This window comes from Polypterus senegalus, chromosome 6 (assembly GCF_016835505.1).
Source record: "Polypterus senegalus isolate Bchr_013 chromosome 6, ASM1683550v1, whole genome shotgun sequence".
NCBI lineage: Eukaryota > Metazoa > Chordata > Cladistia > Polypteriformes > Polypteridae > Polypterus > Polypterus senegalus.
The window spans coordinates 72,664,775-72,683,255 of NC_053159.1; the positions used below are offsets into that span (position 1 = coordinate 72,664,775).

Genomic DNA, 18,481 nt, shown 5'->3' on the forward strand with positions numbered 1-18,481 from the left:
TGTAAAAGCAGACTGCATCGCCTTTTGACTTGTTGCAACGATCAGCATCCCTATCTGCTCTGTAAAGCAGAAACCCAGTCAGAGATTAATGCATTAACTCATGTCTTCACAAAGCAATACACTAAAGAGAGAAAGTAATCCTTTCTTATTGAGAGAAGAAGATTAAGTTTGTCTGTTTTGTTCCTCAGTGATCTGACGTTAGATAAAACTAGACTGGAAAGAGGCGCTTGAAAAGCGTGGCTCCTGAACCGCACAAAGAGACCCTGCGTGTTTCCTCCTCTTCCACTTCAGGTGCTAGTTACTTGACTGGAAATACTGAGTCTACAGTCAGAGGGATCATAAGTAGCGAATCTGTATGTAAGTGTCCTTGATCGGTTGAGGATAAATTAAGTCCAGTCCCAATAGGTAGGAGCTGATCTTGTGTGTAAGTAATCATCATATTGTTACACAAAGCAAAGTTTACAGATAAAGTCTTGATTTATCTCCATTATTGCTTACTTTATACAGTGTATTTTGTCAGAATTTCTCATAAGTTGTAATAGTATTTGGAGGATAATTTGAGAAAAAATAGCACCAACATTTGTAGGTAGTTTCATTTTTTTTTTTGGAGCTCATGGTGATCAAATTTGCCAAAAAAACAAAAACATAAATAAGATAAATAAGGTAATCTGTTTTGATAATTAGGTTAACAAACAGGCCTGGCCTGTAGATATAAAAAGAACTCTGAACCCTACAGTTGGCATGACATTAGCAAAAAATTGTGTGTTCTAGAGGTACGTCATACAACAATGAAATGAAATACCTGAAAAAAAAAAAAAACGCTACTCAGAAAATATAGGAAAGGCGTACACAGCTATTACTATGGCCCTGTGGTTTTACCCGCCAAGTAAGAGGCACATTTTTCAAATGTTCAAAGTTTGGGACAGTAGTAAGTTCTCCCAGGAAGGATTGCCCTGCCTCAACTTCTGAGGTCAGTGGCACACTACACGAGTTTGAGCCTGATGAGCACATCAAACCTAATGACTCATCAACTTCAGGTTACGAGAACTGGATTGTTAATTCATGTTAAATATTTTCTTTTAATAAATTTCTGTTCATATTTTAAGGACTATACCAATAATCTATATAGTGATTAGTGTCCATGATGATGTTTTTCTTTGATTGTTGTACCTTTTATTTATTTGTGTGTATTATGCAAATTTTTAGGGTTTAAATTATATTCGAATTGATGGCTCTACTTCCTCTGCTGATCGACAAGCTCTTTGTGAGCAATTCAATTTTTTGGAGAGTAGCTGTGTGGCAATTCTGTCCATCACTGCAGCAAACATGGGCCTGACACTCTCGTCTGCTGATCTAGTTGTCTTTGCAGAACTATTTTGGAACCCAGGGGTAGGTGCTGCCTTTATTTTTTCCACTGTTCATTATAAAAGTAAAAGTTCATGTACTTTTACCATGTTAAGGCAACTCACAATGGAATCTCCCTCCCTCAATAATCATTTTGTCTTGCTAGCTAATTTTTTGTAATGTAATCTAAAATGAATATGTAACAAACACTGGTTAATATTAAACTGTTAAAATCCAGTTTCCAAGTGTTCAGACCAAAGATACCTGTTTTGATAATGTTACAAATGTACACCTGTAGTAGTTTGATTTTAATGTCCCCTCCTGGCCACCAAATCCACCTTCACATACTTTAAACATAAGTGTTTGGGAGTGACCTCAGACATACAGAGGAGTCATTCATATGGGTAAACCGAAAAAAAATGGTCATATTATTATATGTGTAGGTGTAAGATGTTATTTTTGATAATTTTATGGTTTCTTGCTACTGTATTAATTTTCAGGTAAAGTACAATTTCTGGATAGCAGATGTGGCCCAAAAGTTGACAAACTTCAGTTTTGAATGTAATATATGTATGCAAAACTTGGTTGACCTCCTTCAAAGCATTCTTAAGTTATTGTGTTTACATGCATACACACATAGACACGCAGACATAATTCGGACGAGGTCTAAAACGTCAAGATTCATCAAAATCTTGAGGTCGAATTTTTGGACAATTTATAATACATATGTTCCCATACTTCATATAAAAGAAAGTAAAAAAAGGGAAAATAGATAAAGTCTGTGTCATTTGTGTAAAACAGAGCCTGGCGTTTAGTGCTGAGGCAACTTTAAGCATTTTGGTTGTTGCTTGTTGATAACGATGTCACGATCTTTTTAAAAAAATAAACTTGTAATCTTATATTTATACCAAGCATTATGTGTGGAGTTTGCAAATTACCCCTGTATTGGCATGAGTTTTTCTCCTATATTCCCAAATATTTTTGTTTTCGGACTGCTATGAGATATATATATACATAGATCATGCATTAATTGTTCCAATGGGGAAAATAAAAACTTTATGAAAGCTGAAGAAAAATTTTAATATTGTAATAAACAACAACCCCCCAAACACACACAAGAACTTCTGGCTTGGATAAAAAAGAGCTACTGCTGTCAATCACAGACTTCTAGGTGGTAGTGAGATGAGATCAGACCTGCCCAGTGGTACCACAGGTTTACAGGCATTAACATTTTAAAAGAGCCGGCCCAGCTTGTTAGATGATTCATCACTAGAATATTAGTAATAATGAATCCTTTCTTTTGCTGACTTAGCCAGGATGATGTAACTTATCTCCGTAGACTGCAACATGGATGAATTCAGTCAGCATTTTAATTTCTGGATCACACATTTAATTTGAAGTATAACATGGTCACTTTTTTCACTATTGCTCATTCACATAAATCTCTAGTTCCACACTCAGTCTGACTTTATCAGATAAAACCAGTCAAGCATTAAAATAGTGTCTGGGGTAAAAAATAAAATAAAAAAGGTGACTGCATTTGTTTAATGTGGGTAATGGCATCCTTCACATACTGTATTCTAGAGCGCTGTGATGGTCAGTGTGCAAATTTCTACACTGCTCACTTCAAGAATTAACCCACCGAATCAACAAACTAATTAAAAGGGCAGAATCAGTTATGGGACTCTGGACCACCTAGAGTTTGTAATGCATGCCTCCATGTGACTGTGTCAGCCAAATCAGAAGTTTTCTTTCTTTTTAATTTTCTTTCTTTTTGTGTTTCTGATGTAAAAGGCCAAATCCCCCAACACAGGGACAGTTCTCTCTATCTAAAAGTTTAATCCGATTTTCCAAAGTACCTAAAATGTCACAGTACCTGAACTCGTCATGAGTTGCCATGAGATGTGACAGTTCTTTCCACTTATATAAAGGCCATTAAACATTCCTCACTCCAGATCTTCACCCTTTCAACCTCAGATGAGCTACTCCTTCGATAAGGCGTAAGAGGGCTCCTTGGGTAGCAGTGATTGTGGACCATTTACCGTATCCCACTTTACTTTTCTCAGATGTTGTAGACATAAGGTAGCCATTGGATCCTTGAAGTTCCAAGCTTGTCAGAAAGGCACATGAGACATGCTGAGGCTCTGGTCTGTAATGACAACAGTATCTCTTCAATTTAAAAATCCATTTAAAACTGTATAGTAACAAGCTAGAGGTGAAATGTTAACATTATTGCTAAGGAAAGAGAGAGATTCTGTAAAGGCTGTGTTTGACTTTTGCAACAGAAGTATCATCCCGTTCAGAGTATTTCCTGCTTTGCATGTAGTGATGCCAGAATGTACTCCTGCTTCCCATAAGCCTGAATTAACCATATTTACTGTGTTTACATATTTACGTATTTTACTGTTAACAAACTATGCATTTCAAATATTCAGACTTAAAAATCTATCATGTTTATTAGCATGCACAGTTTATTCAAAGTGCTTCTCACTCTGACTTTATTTATTAATGATTAAATCAACATATTCATTAATGGATAAATCACTAAATCATTTGCTGTTAATTTTCAGGTTTTAATCCAAGCTGAGGATCGTGTTCATCGAATAGGGCAAACCAGCAATGTTAATATTCATTATCTTGTCGCTAAAGGAACAGCAGATGATTATTTGTGGTAAGATAAGCTACTGCTTTATGTGCGGCACTGTCAGGCCGTCTTTCCATGTACAGTAGTGCTGTCTGTACCTTCGTATGTTTCTTACCCCGATACTCTTGCAGGATGCTGTCTTCTCTGTTCAAAGCCAATGTGTTGTGGTTGTGTTTTTTTTCTTTACATGTAGCTTCTTATAATATATAATTTCATAAATTCTCTGTAATGTATTATCAAGCAGAATAAATTGAGGTTTCTGTGAGGCAGAGTAAAACATGATAAAATGTCTATAGAAGATTTACCTTCTTTTATAAATGCTTTTCATTCTGAGTCCATGTTAATTCAATGATAATGGCTTCTTTCTTAAAATTGTTAAAAGTGTATAGAAGCTGAAAATCATTTTATTAGTACATGTTTAGCTCCAAGAACTCTATTTAGCCCTTTTCTCATTTTCTTGAAATAAGAATATTTTTCTTCAGTGCTCTACCAAGCTTTGTGTACCAAATTTGACGCGTTTTACAGTTTAACATTCCCAAACCTGCATTAATCGTATTTGAGAAGGCTGTTTTATTTATATGACTTATGGAAGCTGTCGTTATTATCAAAAACCTTTCCTCCTTTGCAAGTACAAGCCAAAGTTTGCACAGATGTAAATATTACTTGAAAAGTCTCAATCTATTGATGAATTTAGTGGATTATCAGGTTTAAGTGACTCTGAGGATAAATAGCCCTTGTCTTGGTGAGAGAAGAAAGCTTCATAATGAAGGCAAAAGACTGAAGAGTGTTGAAGGCAAGCCAGAGTAGTGATTCACAAGTGTGCGGTGAGGTACATCATATAGAAGTAAAGATACACACGCTGCCTTCATCTGGCTTTCTTTTTAAAATTTCTTGCCAGACGAGCCTTAAGTAACTCCTGAAAAACCGTTTGTAACCGTGAATTAGATGTAAAGTCGTGGCCGAAAGGTTTCAGAATGACACAAATATTAATTTTCACAAAGTTTGCTGCTTCAGTGTTTTTAGATTTTTTTTTGTCAGACGTTTCTATGGTATACTGAAGTGTAATTACAAGCATTTCATAAGTTTCACACATTTTTATTGACAAGTAAGTTTGTGCAAAGAGTCAGCATTTGCAGTGTTGGCCCTTCTTTTTGAAGACCTGTGCCGTTTGCCCTGGCGTGATGTCAATCAACCTCTGGGCCAGATCCTCACTGATGGCAGCCCATTCTTGCATAATCAATGTTTGGAGTTTGTCAGAATGTGTGCGTTTTCGTTTGTCCACCTGCCTCTTAAGGATTAACCACAACTTCGTAATGGGATTAAGGTCTGGGGAGTTTCCTTTATTTTTTGTTCCCCGAGCCACTTAGTTATCACTTTTGCCATAAGGCACAATGCTCCATCATGCTGGAAAAGGCATTGTTGGTCACCAAACTGTTTCTTGGATGGTTGGGAGAAGTTGCTCTCAGAGGACGTTGTGGTATCGTTCTTTATTCGGCATGTCCTATGTAAATCGAACATTGTATATTAAAAAAATCAGCCCACATCTACACTGTAAAGTAAGGTGCTATAAAAAAGGGCTGGCAGTGTTGTCAGAATTGACTGCTTTAAAAATGAAAGTTGGGAAGAAGATTGCGTTTCAACATTAGATTAATTTAAAACGTGTAGTTACAGAAATGTTAGAATAGCTTGTAATTGAGATGTATTTGAATAGCCCAGTCAGAATATCGAGGGGGTTCTGTAAAGAAAGGGAGAATATGTGACTTTTCTAATTTTAATGTCTCAAAATTCAGGGCTGCAAGAGGCTTAAGAAAACTAAAAGTTGTGGAAGTACAAGGCCTCATACAGTGGCAAACAATACATGAACAAATGCATGCTGTTTTTTTTCCGTTACATGAAGAAAAAAGAAAATGGGATAGAGCAGCACACTTGCCAGATAGGATTTTATATTCACACTGCAGGGAGTTATTCTTTAGTCTTAAAAAAAATTATAATTTGCTTTCATCTTTGTTGTTCCAAACCAAGGCCAATGATACAAGAGAAGATGAAAATTCTAGAGCAGGCTGGACTGTCAGAGAGCAACATCTCAGACAAGGCTGAATCCGCTAAATTCACTTGTAAGGTATGTCTAACTTTACTAAACTTTAACATGTAACTAATAAACAAGAAGCCAGTAAAGGAATAGAAAACCTGTGTGCATATGGTAGCTGTTCTTGTTCCAAAGCATATCCTTCACTTTTGCATCATGTGCATTTAGTGCTCTAATTTTGTATTCACTGATGGAGATTTCACAGTTTTTAACAGCATGATCTGCAGAGCCTGGTTGCCTTGGTATGGTAAATCTTCAATTTTTAATGGTCTTGCCTTCAAGCAAACAATACTTTGTTACTGAGTAGGAGACTTCAAGTCCTATAAGTTGTGAGCTGGGGCCTACATGGATTGGACATGTTTTTCAAGCACATCCAATAGATGGCTCAATCATATTGAAATCCCCAGAATTTTGAGGCCAAGTCCACACTTTGAGCTCTTTGTTGTGTTCTTCAAACCATTATCCTGCTGTAAGAGGCTACAGCCATCAGGGTATACCACTGCCATGAAGGGGTGTACGTGGTCTGCAACAATCTTTAGATAGGTGGTGTGTATCAAAGTAGCATCCACATGAATGCCACAAACCAAGGTTTAGCAGCAGAACAATCTCCGGAGCATCACAACTGTCTTTGCCAGCTTGCCTTATTCCTGCTGTGTATCCTGCTGCCATTTGCTCCACAGGTAAACAACGCACCTGGCTGTCCAACATGATCTAAAAAAAAAAACATGATTCATCTGAACAGGAAGCCTTATTCCATTACTCCATGGTCCAGTTCTGACACTCATTTGCCCATTGTAAGCCCTTTTGTTAATGGACAGAGATCAGAGTGCACTCTCACCAGTCTGTGGTTATGCAGAAAGCTCTGTGTCTTCTGACACCTTTCTTTCATAGCCAGCACTAAGATTTTCAACAATTTGTGCTACAGTAGCTCTTCTGTGGGATTGGACAAGGTGGTTTAGCATTCACTCCTCACACCCATCAGTGAACACTAGGCATCCATGACCCTGTCGCTGGTTCACCTTTTGTCCTTCCTTGGACCACTTTTGGTCAGTACTACCAGGAACACTCCATAAGACCAGCCTTTTTGGAGATACTCTGACCTAGTCATCTAGCCATCACAATTTGGCCCTTGTTAAAGTCGTCGTCTTCTTTTTCTTTCTTTTTCTTATTTTTTTTTTTCTTCTGTCGGATTTGGATACTCTTGAGTATATTAATGCCACCTACCCTACTGTACGGAGGGAGAACTTGTCATTGCATTAATTAGGTAAAATTCTTTTTCCCAGTCCCATATTTGTAATGAATTTCATTAGTTTCCTGTATCTGACTTTCCCCCAAAACATCCTTTAATGATATTGTGTCCATTTTTGTTCTGCTGAGACATTTGATTAGTGATCACCTTTGATTTTTATACAAAACACAATGGAGTAGCACATGCTGAATTGTTTCCTTTGAGCCGCATTGTACACAGTTTCCATCTGTGTGTCTACCTGTTAAATACAATCCTTAATTTAAGCCACAGTGACCTGGCCTTAATCTACTTAATATTACTTCTTCTCTTCTGTTTTTACTTGCATGTCTGCCTTTAACTGCTGTTTCTCATTTATTTTTCCTTAATTGCAAAACCTGTTTTTTATTCTATTTTTAATTTCAATATAACTCATTCCTGCTTCAATTTTAACTTTTTTCCTCTATTGGCTAATGTATTTCCTTTCATCCCAATATTTGTTGGAACACAGACAAACTCAATAAATAGTCCCAATTATACTGTACTGTTGTACAGTATAAATGTAAGATTTCCAAAAGCATTTCTTGCCTGGACAAACATTTGACTGCTTTAATTGACATTAATACTAATTGGGAATCTGAGCAAATAACTGCCCTTGGTGGCTTTACTTCTTCCACCCATTCTAGCGTTATAATTACCCCCATCAGTTCTGCCGTATAGCTTGTTAAATCATTTTTTTTTTGTACCTACTCTAAACTCTGTTACTTAGAATGCTGCTCCCGTGTTCCCTAGAATGCCATCTTTCAATCCATCAGTAAATATTTGTGCATACTCTGCCCACTTGCTTCGTAAATAATCCTCCACTAAATATTTTATGGTTACATTCATTTCCCTTTTCAGTACTAATAGGGTATCATCTATAGCAGGTTTCCCTAGAAGCTAAGGAGGGACTATTGATTGCACAAAAAGAGATATTATCAGACTTTTCGTTAAGAATTTTACAAAAGCCAAAAATTTAAATCCCATGTTATCGACCAGTTTTGTAATACTCCTAATGCCTTCTGAACTATTTGTTTCACGTAGTTTACATTTCTCTTCCATATTAATGCATCATCTGCATATAAGAGTTAGATCTTGTCAAAGTTGTTCAGATCCTTATGCTTGCCCAATTTTCCTGCTTCCCACCCATCACCTTCAAGAGCTGACTGTTCATTTGCTGCCTCATATATCCCACACCTTGAGACGTACCATTGTAATGAGATAATCGATGTTACTCGCTGTGCCTGTCACTGGTTTTAATGTTGTGGCTAACTGGTTTATGTTCTCTTCTGCTTTTGCTGTATGCTTAGAGTTTTTAATTCCACACTTTACAATAAACTGCTTTCACTTCATGTATTTATTTTGACTATAAGCTTCACCAGGAAAAGTTGAATGAAAATAATTGATTATTTCAACATTTCTTTAATGTAATAAAAATGTATTTAATATAACAATTTAATTGCCACTTAACACATAACTAAATAATTTTATTTTACTCATAGATAGAGTAGTTCCGTATTTTTAAGTGAATCAGTGTTTTTCCGTGTGTTCTGCTTTCCAACTGAGTGTAAATGCAACCAACACCTTCTAACAATCTGCAGTCGTGGGTCCAACCTAATGGGTCAGGTAAGCAGATACCAACAGCCCCTGTGGCACAGGTGGTATGTTGTAGTGCCAGTGTGTTCTGCTGGACTTGTTTGCCTTTTTTTAAAAAGGGTTAAGACTTGTATAGTAGTGGTATTGTGGTGTGAGCAGAGGGTGTAGTGTGGTATCTTGCTGGGTGTGTGTGTGTGTGTACAGGTGCCGGTCATAAAATTGGAATATCATGACAAAGTTGATTTATTTCAGTAATTCCATTCAAAAAGTGAAACTTATATATTAGATTCATTCATTACACACAGACTGATGTATTTCAAATGTTTATTTTTTTTAATTTTGATGATTATAACTGACAACTAATGAAAGTCCCAAATTCAGCTCCTGTAAAATATATATATATATATATATATATATATATATATATATATATATATATATATATATATATATATATATATATATATATATATATCATTTTGGAGTAAAATTATGTACACAAATCACAGTGGCACACTTTAAACTTTTGGCTGTAAAACCCTACCGATGTGTCTGAATTTTGCAGAATTGCTTTGAAAGAGTGGGCTAACATTTCTAAACAGGAATGTGAAAGGCTGCTATCGAATAGTTGGCAGCATTTACTTGATTATTGCTGCTACAGGTGCTGCAACCAAGTATCGAATCTATGGAAGCAATTACTTTTTCCGATCTGTGATCGGGATGTGAGGTACCTTGGCTGCTTGAATAATGAAAGTAATGGTTTCAGAACTGCACTCAGGTTTCTTTTCCCTAATATTGTGCTTTGTTTAGAGTTTTGAGGCCATTTATTGTGTAAAATGCACAAAAACACAGGATTTTAGAAAGTTGGTAAATCCCTTTTCACAACATGGTCTGTGTGTGTCTATATGTGTGTGAGAGATTCAGGGCCAGTCACCTGCCTTGTACCAGCAAATAATGAAGAACAAATGTAAGGGGTGACTTCTGTGTGCACATGAAAATCCTTGGCTAACCTGAAACTTGCCCCCCGAACATCTCCCATTATGCAGTTGGACTCTCGCCTTAAAGGTTATTCCACACGACTATTTACTCAAGTGGTATGCTGAGCAGATGGCGCCCAGTGTGTATCCTGTGTGTGCTGGTTGGTTTTGAGTTATGGTCGGCCTTTTCTTTGTTTGTATCTGATATTCCTTGGCAGTCACTTAATGTATTATTACAGGAATAATCTGTTCAGCCTGATGAAGACTTTTAGAACAAACCAGGCATTCTAAGACATCCTTTTAGAAACATTTCTGTCTGAAAATAGTAGTTCTGTGTCTTGGCAAGTATTTTTACCTATTTTTTTTTTTTAGGATCCCAAGCAAAAGACGATTCTTGACATGTTCCAGAGATCATTTGCAGAAGGCGGAGAAGAAGGCGATGATGCATTTTTTGCAGAGGCCGCCGATGAATGGGATAATTCTGATTTTGGAAATTTTTCTGACAGTTCTGAAACTACTGAATGGGATGGACCTTGCAAAAAAAGATGTATTCAATAATGTAAATAATTTTTTCTAGTACATTTCTAATTTTGTACAAAATACTAATAATTGTTACAGTTTTAATAATAAACTACAAATATAAAGCAAACAGTATTATTTTTATTCATTACTTTTTCCTCATTTGTTATTAAGATCAATATAAAAATAAAAAGAAACTGGCGAGTTGGTAAATCAGTGCAGTATAGATACAGTAGAGCATGTCGCCAGTAAAATGTTCACTTGAATCTACAGTAACAAGTTTAAAGTGATGTTTTTCTTCTTTTTCTAAATTCTAATTCTAATTTTTCAGCCATACCCTGTCCTCTGCCTATTGTCACTTATCTCCCATGCATGTCTGGTTTGTAAAATCTCCATAAATATTCGGTTTGCTGTGTGCCACTTAATTAAATAGCTTTGACACATGTATTGGTGTGTTTGCAGTTTAGAACTCCTTTATTACTCTGTGCCCCATGGCCTCCATTGCAGTAAAGCGCCCGCCCATCGGGCAAGATGGGTTTTTTTTGTTTTTTTTTTTAATTACAAAAGACGCATAAGTTTAGGACACAATTTTGTGTGGCAAACGCTTATATACAATGTTTTTAAAGAAATAAATTCCACTTGAAAAATACTGAACGTCTCCTTTAACCCAACACCATTACAATCGAGGCCCATCAAAGCCAGGTAACACAGCTAGAATATACAAGGGGGAGACCCAACAAATCCTGGAATTATTAAAAAAATAAAAAAACTCTTAGTCACCATCAAAATACTCTACTTTAGATGCAATACAGTTTAAATTCCTGTTCCAAAGAGAGTCCTACTGAAATTGTTTTAAAGTTGAAAGGTTCAAACATCACATGTAGGGAATTGTATGTTTATTGTATTCATGTATAATACAGAAATATAAGGCGTAAACAATATAATCTTGAATATATTCACCCAATTAAACTAAAAAGTGGCAACTGAAATATAGAAAAAAATCATTTCACATATTTAAATTTGAAAGATATAAAAAACCAAACAAATAAAAAAAACAGAAACCAGCTGGTCAGTTCAACATGATGTGGACAACAGAGTCCTGCATATCCATCTTGCGCCCAAAGTGTGATTTGTTTTCACATTTAAAACGTTTTCCCCGAGAGACACTTGCAGTCTGTTAAAGTTGCTGGCTTCCATTTATCATGCAAATATGCTTCAGCGGTGCGGCATCTCAGAAATATAAATTCTTGGTTTGCTATGGCATGATTTTAAATGTGTGTGGAGGGTCATAATGACTGAAGCCCACAGGTCCGTTTTTAGGCTTTCAGCCATTGCCATGCTTGATTAAAATATACATGGAGGCTGAACTCTGGTCCAGAAAAAACATCAAATATCTTCAGGTTAAAAAAAAAAAATCAGACGGTAAAGTTCAGGGTTTCTTTCCAGTTTCAGGTTGAATTTGAATTTCCACTGGGCTTCAAGTCAAGATTCTTCTTCTGTTTAAAAATAAAATATTTAAAATGATATTTTTAATACCAAACAAAATAAATACCAGTACACGGCAAGCTGTAAACTTTTCCTATTGACAGGATATTTTTCATTTAATGAAACTTAAGCAGTCCAGGATGGTGGGTAATGAAAGTTGTCACTAGAGTCCCACTAAAGCGGCGGCGACCTTTCTTTCTAACTCATTTCATTATTGGAGATCATTCCCTGTTGAACTGAACTTGTTTAGCCACTCGACTTATCTCTCTTTATTGTGGATTTTATTATCCTTTCATTGTTTTAGTACAAAGGGTTTGGTTAACCTGCCACTTTTTCATTTAGTTTTTTTTACATTTTAAATACATGTGGACAGTCACACCTAATAATAAATCCCACAAGTACATCCTCTAGATCTTTTAGATCAGAGCAGTTCATCCTTCACCCTTATTCAATTGCAAATTCATCGTAAATATTACCTTCTTCAGCCTGATTTGTACTGTCAGGAGGTGCTTCTGATTGCTCGTCATTAGAAATGGCTGTCTCCTCTGTCATCTCTGGGCCTGAAATGAAATTAGAAATGTCCTTTCAAACAGCATGCTGCTTTACAGTACTGATTATATAACAGCAACAAATCCTCATCTTGTAAAACTAGTGTTTGCTGTTTCTTATTAACAGTGAGTTGTCAATTACTATTTAATACATTCTTTAAAATTTAACTTTGGTGACAGCACTTTTTGCACTGCTTTGAATTCCTTCTTATCTGTACTCTCTGGAAATGTTGAATATCTGACACGTCAAATGTCCAGTATGTTACTTTTTCAGTAGAGTTGTCTTAGGGTTTTGTTTTTCTTTTTCTCAACTGTTGCATGAAAGGTTGTTGCACACTTTGGACGTGGACAGCGCTACCTGAATCCCATGATGGTGGAAATAAATGGAGTTCAGGATTTGAAATCTCCTCACATGCTGATACTGGAGCCTTCACCCTCCGTTACCTTACGTTGAGACTACTGGATTCCAAAAGAGTCATCAATGTTAGCACTAACCGATTCCAGACAATATTTCAGTTCAGAGCTTTTTGTTTCATTACCCATTTTCATTAATACACTTGCTTGGTAAAGAGGATTTTGACAGTCTGCAGTGAGTAGCTCAAACAATTCTATTAAAAGGATTGTGAGGAAATGACATATTGTGTACCAAATGTGATCATATTTACCATTTATAAGAGCATCTAAGTGATCAGCTCTGTCCAGCGCTGGCTCTACACCTAAAAGAACACAGTAAGATCCCAGAATTAATTTGTATAAATGTATCTAAGTATTGTATTTGTTGTGCATGGCAGCACAGTGGTTAGCACTCATGGCATACTGCACTAGTAGCTCATTTTTGACAGAAGATGCTGTGATAGACAGAGACACAAATCGTAGGACTCCATCCTGCCTAGCACTTTATACAGCATGGTGCTAACAAGCATACAAGCACACAGGCAGAATAAAATAATACATAGGTGGCAGTAACCATACTTTCAGCCTTTCATTTTTAAACAAATTAAATCCATTTAAAGGTCATAGTGAACTTGAGCAAAATGGAAATTGGTACAAAGCAGAAGCCTGCCAGAGAGGGAAGCAGAATTCCATCATACATGTAGGCACCTGTGGATGTCACATGCTGTCAGTTTACAGTCACTAGTCAACCTGGAAGCAGGACCTTGAATTGGGAAAGGAAACTCCCATGAACACACAACTCTAGTGTCCACCACACACTTCATAAAGTGTCATAAATAAAGTGTCTAAAGATGGATCATTTCTTCCCTGACTCATTTATTTAAAAGATATGTTATCGGCATTGAGACAGGAGTGTCATTTTTCTTTGCTTTCTTGCTAAGATTCCGATCTCTTGATTGCTTTTTTTTTTGTTATATGGCTACAGATTTACAGTTAGGATCAATTACCAAGATGGTGACCAACTAAGCAGAGAATGTGGCTTAATTTACACCTATGAGTGTGACAGATGTGTTACTGAAGAATTTAAAAAACAAATAAGAACCGAGTGAGAGGCAATAACTGTCTACAATTTGTTTTTAATCTTGTCAGGAAAATAACCAGTTAAGATAAAATAAAAAATATGCTGCTTGCTTCAAGTCAATAACATTCCTGTGATTTTTTAGTGAATAAAATTATGTCTATGGTGCAGTTAAGAGCCTTATTAGATAGAGATAGATAGATACTTTATTGATCCCAAGGGGAAATTCACATAATCCAGCAGCAGTATACTGATACAAAAAAAATATATATTAAATTAAATAGTAATAAAAATGAAAAAAAATAAAAATAAAAAAGCAGACAATAACTTTGAGTAATGTTAGCATTTACTCCCCCAGATGGACATATTGTATTGTACTCCTAATTATCAGTGCTCTGATTCACTATATATGCAGTTTTGAATACACACATATAGTGGTTTGAGCACTGATAATGATAGATAAAGTCAGTATTGTGTTTGAATCTAACATAAAAGCAGGGTAGGGTCTACATACATACAAATATATATATATATATATATATATATATATATATATATATATATATATATATATATATATATATACACACACACAAACACATATACTGTATATAAATATATGTGTGTGTGTTACCGGCAATGTATGAAAAGCAGGCATTGTATAGAACGCCTAGGCAATATATATAGAATGCCAAATATTGGACATCAAAGTATGAAACGATTAATATTTCACACATTTACTAGGCATTCCAAAAGACAAACCGGCAAAGTGTAAAATACACCCGCTAATGACGTTTCTCAAGAAGAAAGTCCGATACTTTATTTTGTATTCCCTTCTTTTTCATATACGTCTTTTCAATAAAAGCCTTTTCATGAATCTCTTTTAATACTGTGCTTGTTTGTTTTGTATTGGGTTTTCCTTTACAATATATTAATTTATATATATATATATATATATATATATATATATATATATATATATATTATTTAGTTAGTATATATAATTTATGTGTATATATGTGTCTGTATATGTGTATATTAATATTATGGACACTGCCAGTCAAAAGTTTGGACTGACGCATTAATATTCATGTTTTTGATAGAAATTTATACCTTTCTTTTATAAAGATACCATTACATTGATTTAATACATTTGTGTTATTTTGTAAGACTTCTGCACACACAAGCAGTATAAATGTTTTTACCACAAACTCTGAAATATTAACTATTTACATTACCCTGAAGAGACCCGTTTGGCCCCAGTCCAATGTCGCCAAATGCAAACTTTATTTTTTCCACAGCATGTTGAAGATTAGAAGGTCCATGCACAGAGTTTTCCAGAATATCCTTGGCAAAACGTGCTCTCAGTGAGCCAGGAGATGATTCCTGAGCTTCTTTTGGGTTGGTGGGTCCCATCATATTTCTCCATTCCTCTACAGCATTCTCCTTACTCAAAATCATCATCATGCATGGTCCACTAAAATACAAAAGGTGTACTTTAGTTTGAACTCAGTTCACAAGTATAACATAACATGATACACAAGGAAGTATTTTCACAACAGAAAGTGATCACAGTAGATGACATGCATTCATACCACTTTGTCTGCTCCAGCATAGAACAGACGCAGAATGAATTCAAACAGCAGCGGGTATTAATGAGCACTCAGGAGGATAGGACGACAGCCTGTGAGAGGGCACGCTAACTCCAGCACCCACATGGATGAGTACAATTTTACATTGATTATATACAGTAAATAAATTATGTAGATAAAGGATCATTATTGCTTGCTTTGCTTCTATATCATATGTAGGTTCAAAGTCAATATAATAAAGTATAAACCCACACAATTTACAAACACATGGCAAGTTTTGTGAATGAAGTACTTTCAACATCACCTTTAGCACATGATTTTCTGTGTAAATCTGAAAACAAGGCAGCCATAAAGAACAGGACACAGCAGTCATTCAGTTTGATGTATCGTGCCATTAGAGCAGGTCAATTGAATGGTGTTGGTGTATACAGATAGTAATTAACAAAATTACATTGCAAGAGCCAATCTTGAAAAGTTAGTTAAAATTCATCTGAGTATTTGCTTAAACAGAATAAAATGTTAATCTAACATAGTTATATAGGTAATGAAAGGTTCTTCATCCCCTAAGTTAACATGTATAGGAACATCCTTATTGTTCATCTACATTTCTAATATAATTACAGCCTGTTAGTCAGCTTGTTAGTTTGCTAGGAAAATGTACAGTTAGATACATTAAATGGTTTGCTTACAAATAGGAAAGTATTCACAGCGCATCACTTTTTCCACATTTTTTATGTTACAGCCTTATTCCAAAATGGATTAAATTCATTTTTTTCCTCAGGATTCTACACACAACACCCCATAATGACAACATGAAAAAAGTTTACTTGAGGTTTTTGCATATTTATTAAAAATAAAAAAAACTGAGAAATCACATGAAATCACATCACATTCACAGCCTTTGCTCAATACTTTGTCGATGCACCTTTGGCAGCAATTACAGCCTCAAGTCTTTCTGAATATGATGCCACAAGCTTGGCACACCTACCCTTGGCCAGTTTCGCCCATTCCTCTTTGCACCACCTCTCAAGCTCCACAAAATGTGGAAAAAGTGATGCCTTGTGAATACTTACCGGATGCACTGAAAGTGGCATGCAGGTTTCTGACTTTGTGCGATAAATTATAGAAACTTAAAGGAACATAACCAGTATATGTAAGCCTTGAACATATAGGAAAATACTGTATGGTGTAAGAAGAAGAATTGGTTGATGTTATTCAATCAGTTACTTAATTATCAGTGATGCCTTTGATAATTTGATAATAATTAATTAAATAAAAAATTAGTAAGATGCCTGTCTGAAAACACTAAATGAATGAACAAGATGTGAAGATTTTAACTTCAGCCCACCCAAGGATTTCTGTTTCACTGTCCAGCCAGGACACCAGAAATATGCAGAGATTCAGGAACGAGGATGATAAATTGGCTAAAGTCTACAGGAAATACTTTCACTTTCTGTGCTGTAGTTCAAACATGGCGATAGACTCATTTTCATCAGATATCCCAAACAAGCTTGCTGTAATAAACTGTTTCCGTTTATCCATTCAGTCGAGTACAACTCTTGGTCACTCTTTGGATCAATGCTCTCCATGTCTTCCAGTCTCTCACAGCTTCTTTCAGTACTGCCATGTTCAGTCCGGTATCGTTCTCGACAGTATCTAACCAGTGAGTTAATGGGCGGCCTCTTCTTCTTTCCCCACTGACCATTCCAAGCATGACGTCCTTCTCAAGACACCTGCTCCGCATGATGTGACCAAAGGTTTGATCCATTCCAAAACTACTTGGTTCATTATTCTAGTTGTCCACGGAATGCGTAGCAGATGTCTGATGTCTTTGCTCTTCCATATGTTGTTCATACTGGCCATCTCAATTCTTCCAAGTACCAGGCGTCACTAGATCTTAGGGGTGCAGTCCCCATCAGGATCAATTTTAGAGCTGAGAAAAAATTAAATCTTCAACCACTTCAATTTCTTCATTGTTGATCTTGATATTGACGCTCACATTTTTTGCTGTTGTCATCATCTTTGTTTTCTTGATATTCAGGTACAGTCTAATCTTCTCACTTTTTTCTTTAACTTTCATGATCAGATGTTCGAGATCCTTCTTATTTTCAGCCAGCAAGGTAGTATCATCAGGGTATCCGAGGCTGTTGATGTTTGTACCACATATTTCCACTCCAGTCTTTGACTCATCCAGACATGCTTATCACATGACAGCTTCTGTGTATATGTTGAAAACTGCTGGTGAAATGATGCATTCTTGGCGTGTGTCCTTTCCGATTTTAAACCATTCCATGTCTCTATATGGAGTTCAGGATGTAGTTTTTTGATCTTGATACAGCAATCTTATGAGCTTGGTCAGGTGTGGTAGTGTGCCCATTTTCTTCAGGCAGGTCCATAGCTGCTTGTGCTCAAGAACATTAAATACCTTCGAATAATCGATGAAACACATAGAGGTCTTTCTGATACTCCCTGTTTTTTTCCATAATCCATCGAAGGTTGGCAATGTGATCACGAGTGCCTCTGACTTTCCAGAAGCCAGCTTGTACATCTGGTATTTCCCTATCAACAGTGGTTATCAAGTGTTGGATGATAGTCAGAAGAATTTTGCTTGCGTGTGATATCAGGACTATGGTGTGGTAATTCGAATAGTCCTTTGTGCCTCCTGTCTTCGTAATTGGGAGCAATATTGATCTTTTCCATTCTTTCTGCCACTCATATGTGCTCCATATGCATTGACATAACGCCAGTCATTTGTTGCTTGCTGGTCATGTAATTCCTGTCCATTGCTCCCTTGAACTATTGCCTTCTAAGCAATGAATGTTGACTGTGCCCTCTTCATGTGGGTGTGAAGTTCCCATGTGTGACCTTTTCTGCTTGCTTCCTCCACCTCCATCTTCTAACATTGTTCATGCCAATAGTTCTCTTTATCCTTTCTGCCCTTTTTTTGGATTTCCA

The 18,481-nt window shown here is 36.1% G+C and overlaps 2 protein-coding genes across 6 annotated transcripts in view; one reads left to right on the forward strand and one right to left on the reverse strand.

Annotated features, from left to right (window-relative positions):
* smarcal1 (SWI/SNF related, matrix associated, actin dependent regulator of chromatin, subfamily a-like 1) overlaps nt 1–10,560 on the forward strand; it is an 89,160-nt gene extending 78,600 nt beyond the window's left edge. For both annotated transcript variants that reach the window (XM_039756334.1, XM_039756335.1), the window contains 4 exons: nt 1,207–1,389; nt 3,915–4,015; nt 6,011–6,107; nt 10,284–10,560. In XM_039756334.1, coding sequence (XP_039612268.1) covers nt 1,207–1,389; nt 3,915–4,015; nt 6,011–6,107; nt 10,284–10,469 — 567 coding nt within the window. In that variant the 3' untranslated portion in view covers nt 10,470–10,560. The remainder of the gene's footprint in view (nt 1–1,206; nt 1,390–3,914; nt 4,016–6,010; nt 6,108–10,283) is intronic.
* A 50-nt stretch (nt 10,561–10,610) lies between these two features.
* Nucleotides 10,611–18,481, reverse strand: part of nme9 (NME/NM23 family member 9) — a 56,625-nt gene continuing 48,754 nt past the window's right edge. For 3 of the 4 annotated variants that reach the window (XM_039756338.1, XM_039756337.1, XM_039756336.1), the window contains 4 exons: nt 15,173–15,411; nt 13,129–13,179; nt 12,392–12,475; nt 10,614–11,926 (listed from right to left, as the gene is read on the reverse strand). In XM_039756338.1, the coding sequence (XP_039612272.1) occupies nt 11,913–11,926; nt 12,392–12,475; nt 13,129–13,179; nt 15,173–15,411 (388 nt within the window). In that variant the 3' untranslated portion in view covers nt 10,614–11,912. Of the gene's footprint in view, nt 11,927–12,391; nt 12,476–13,128; nt 13,180–15,172; nt 15,412–18,481 lie in introns of all 4 variants that reach the window. The other variant, XM_039756339.1, reaches the window with a different exon arrangement.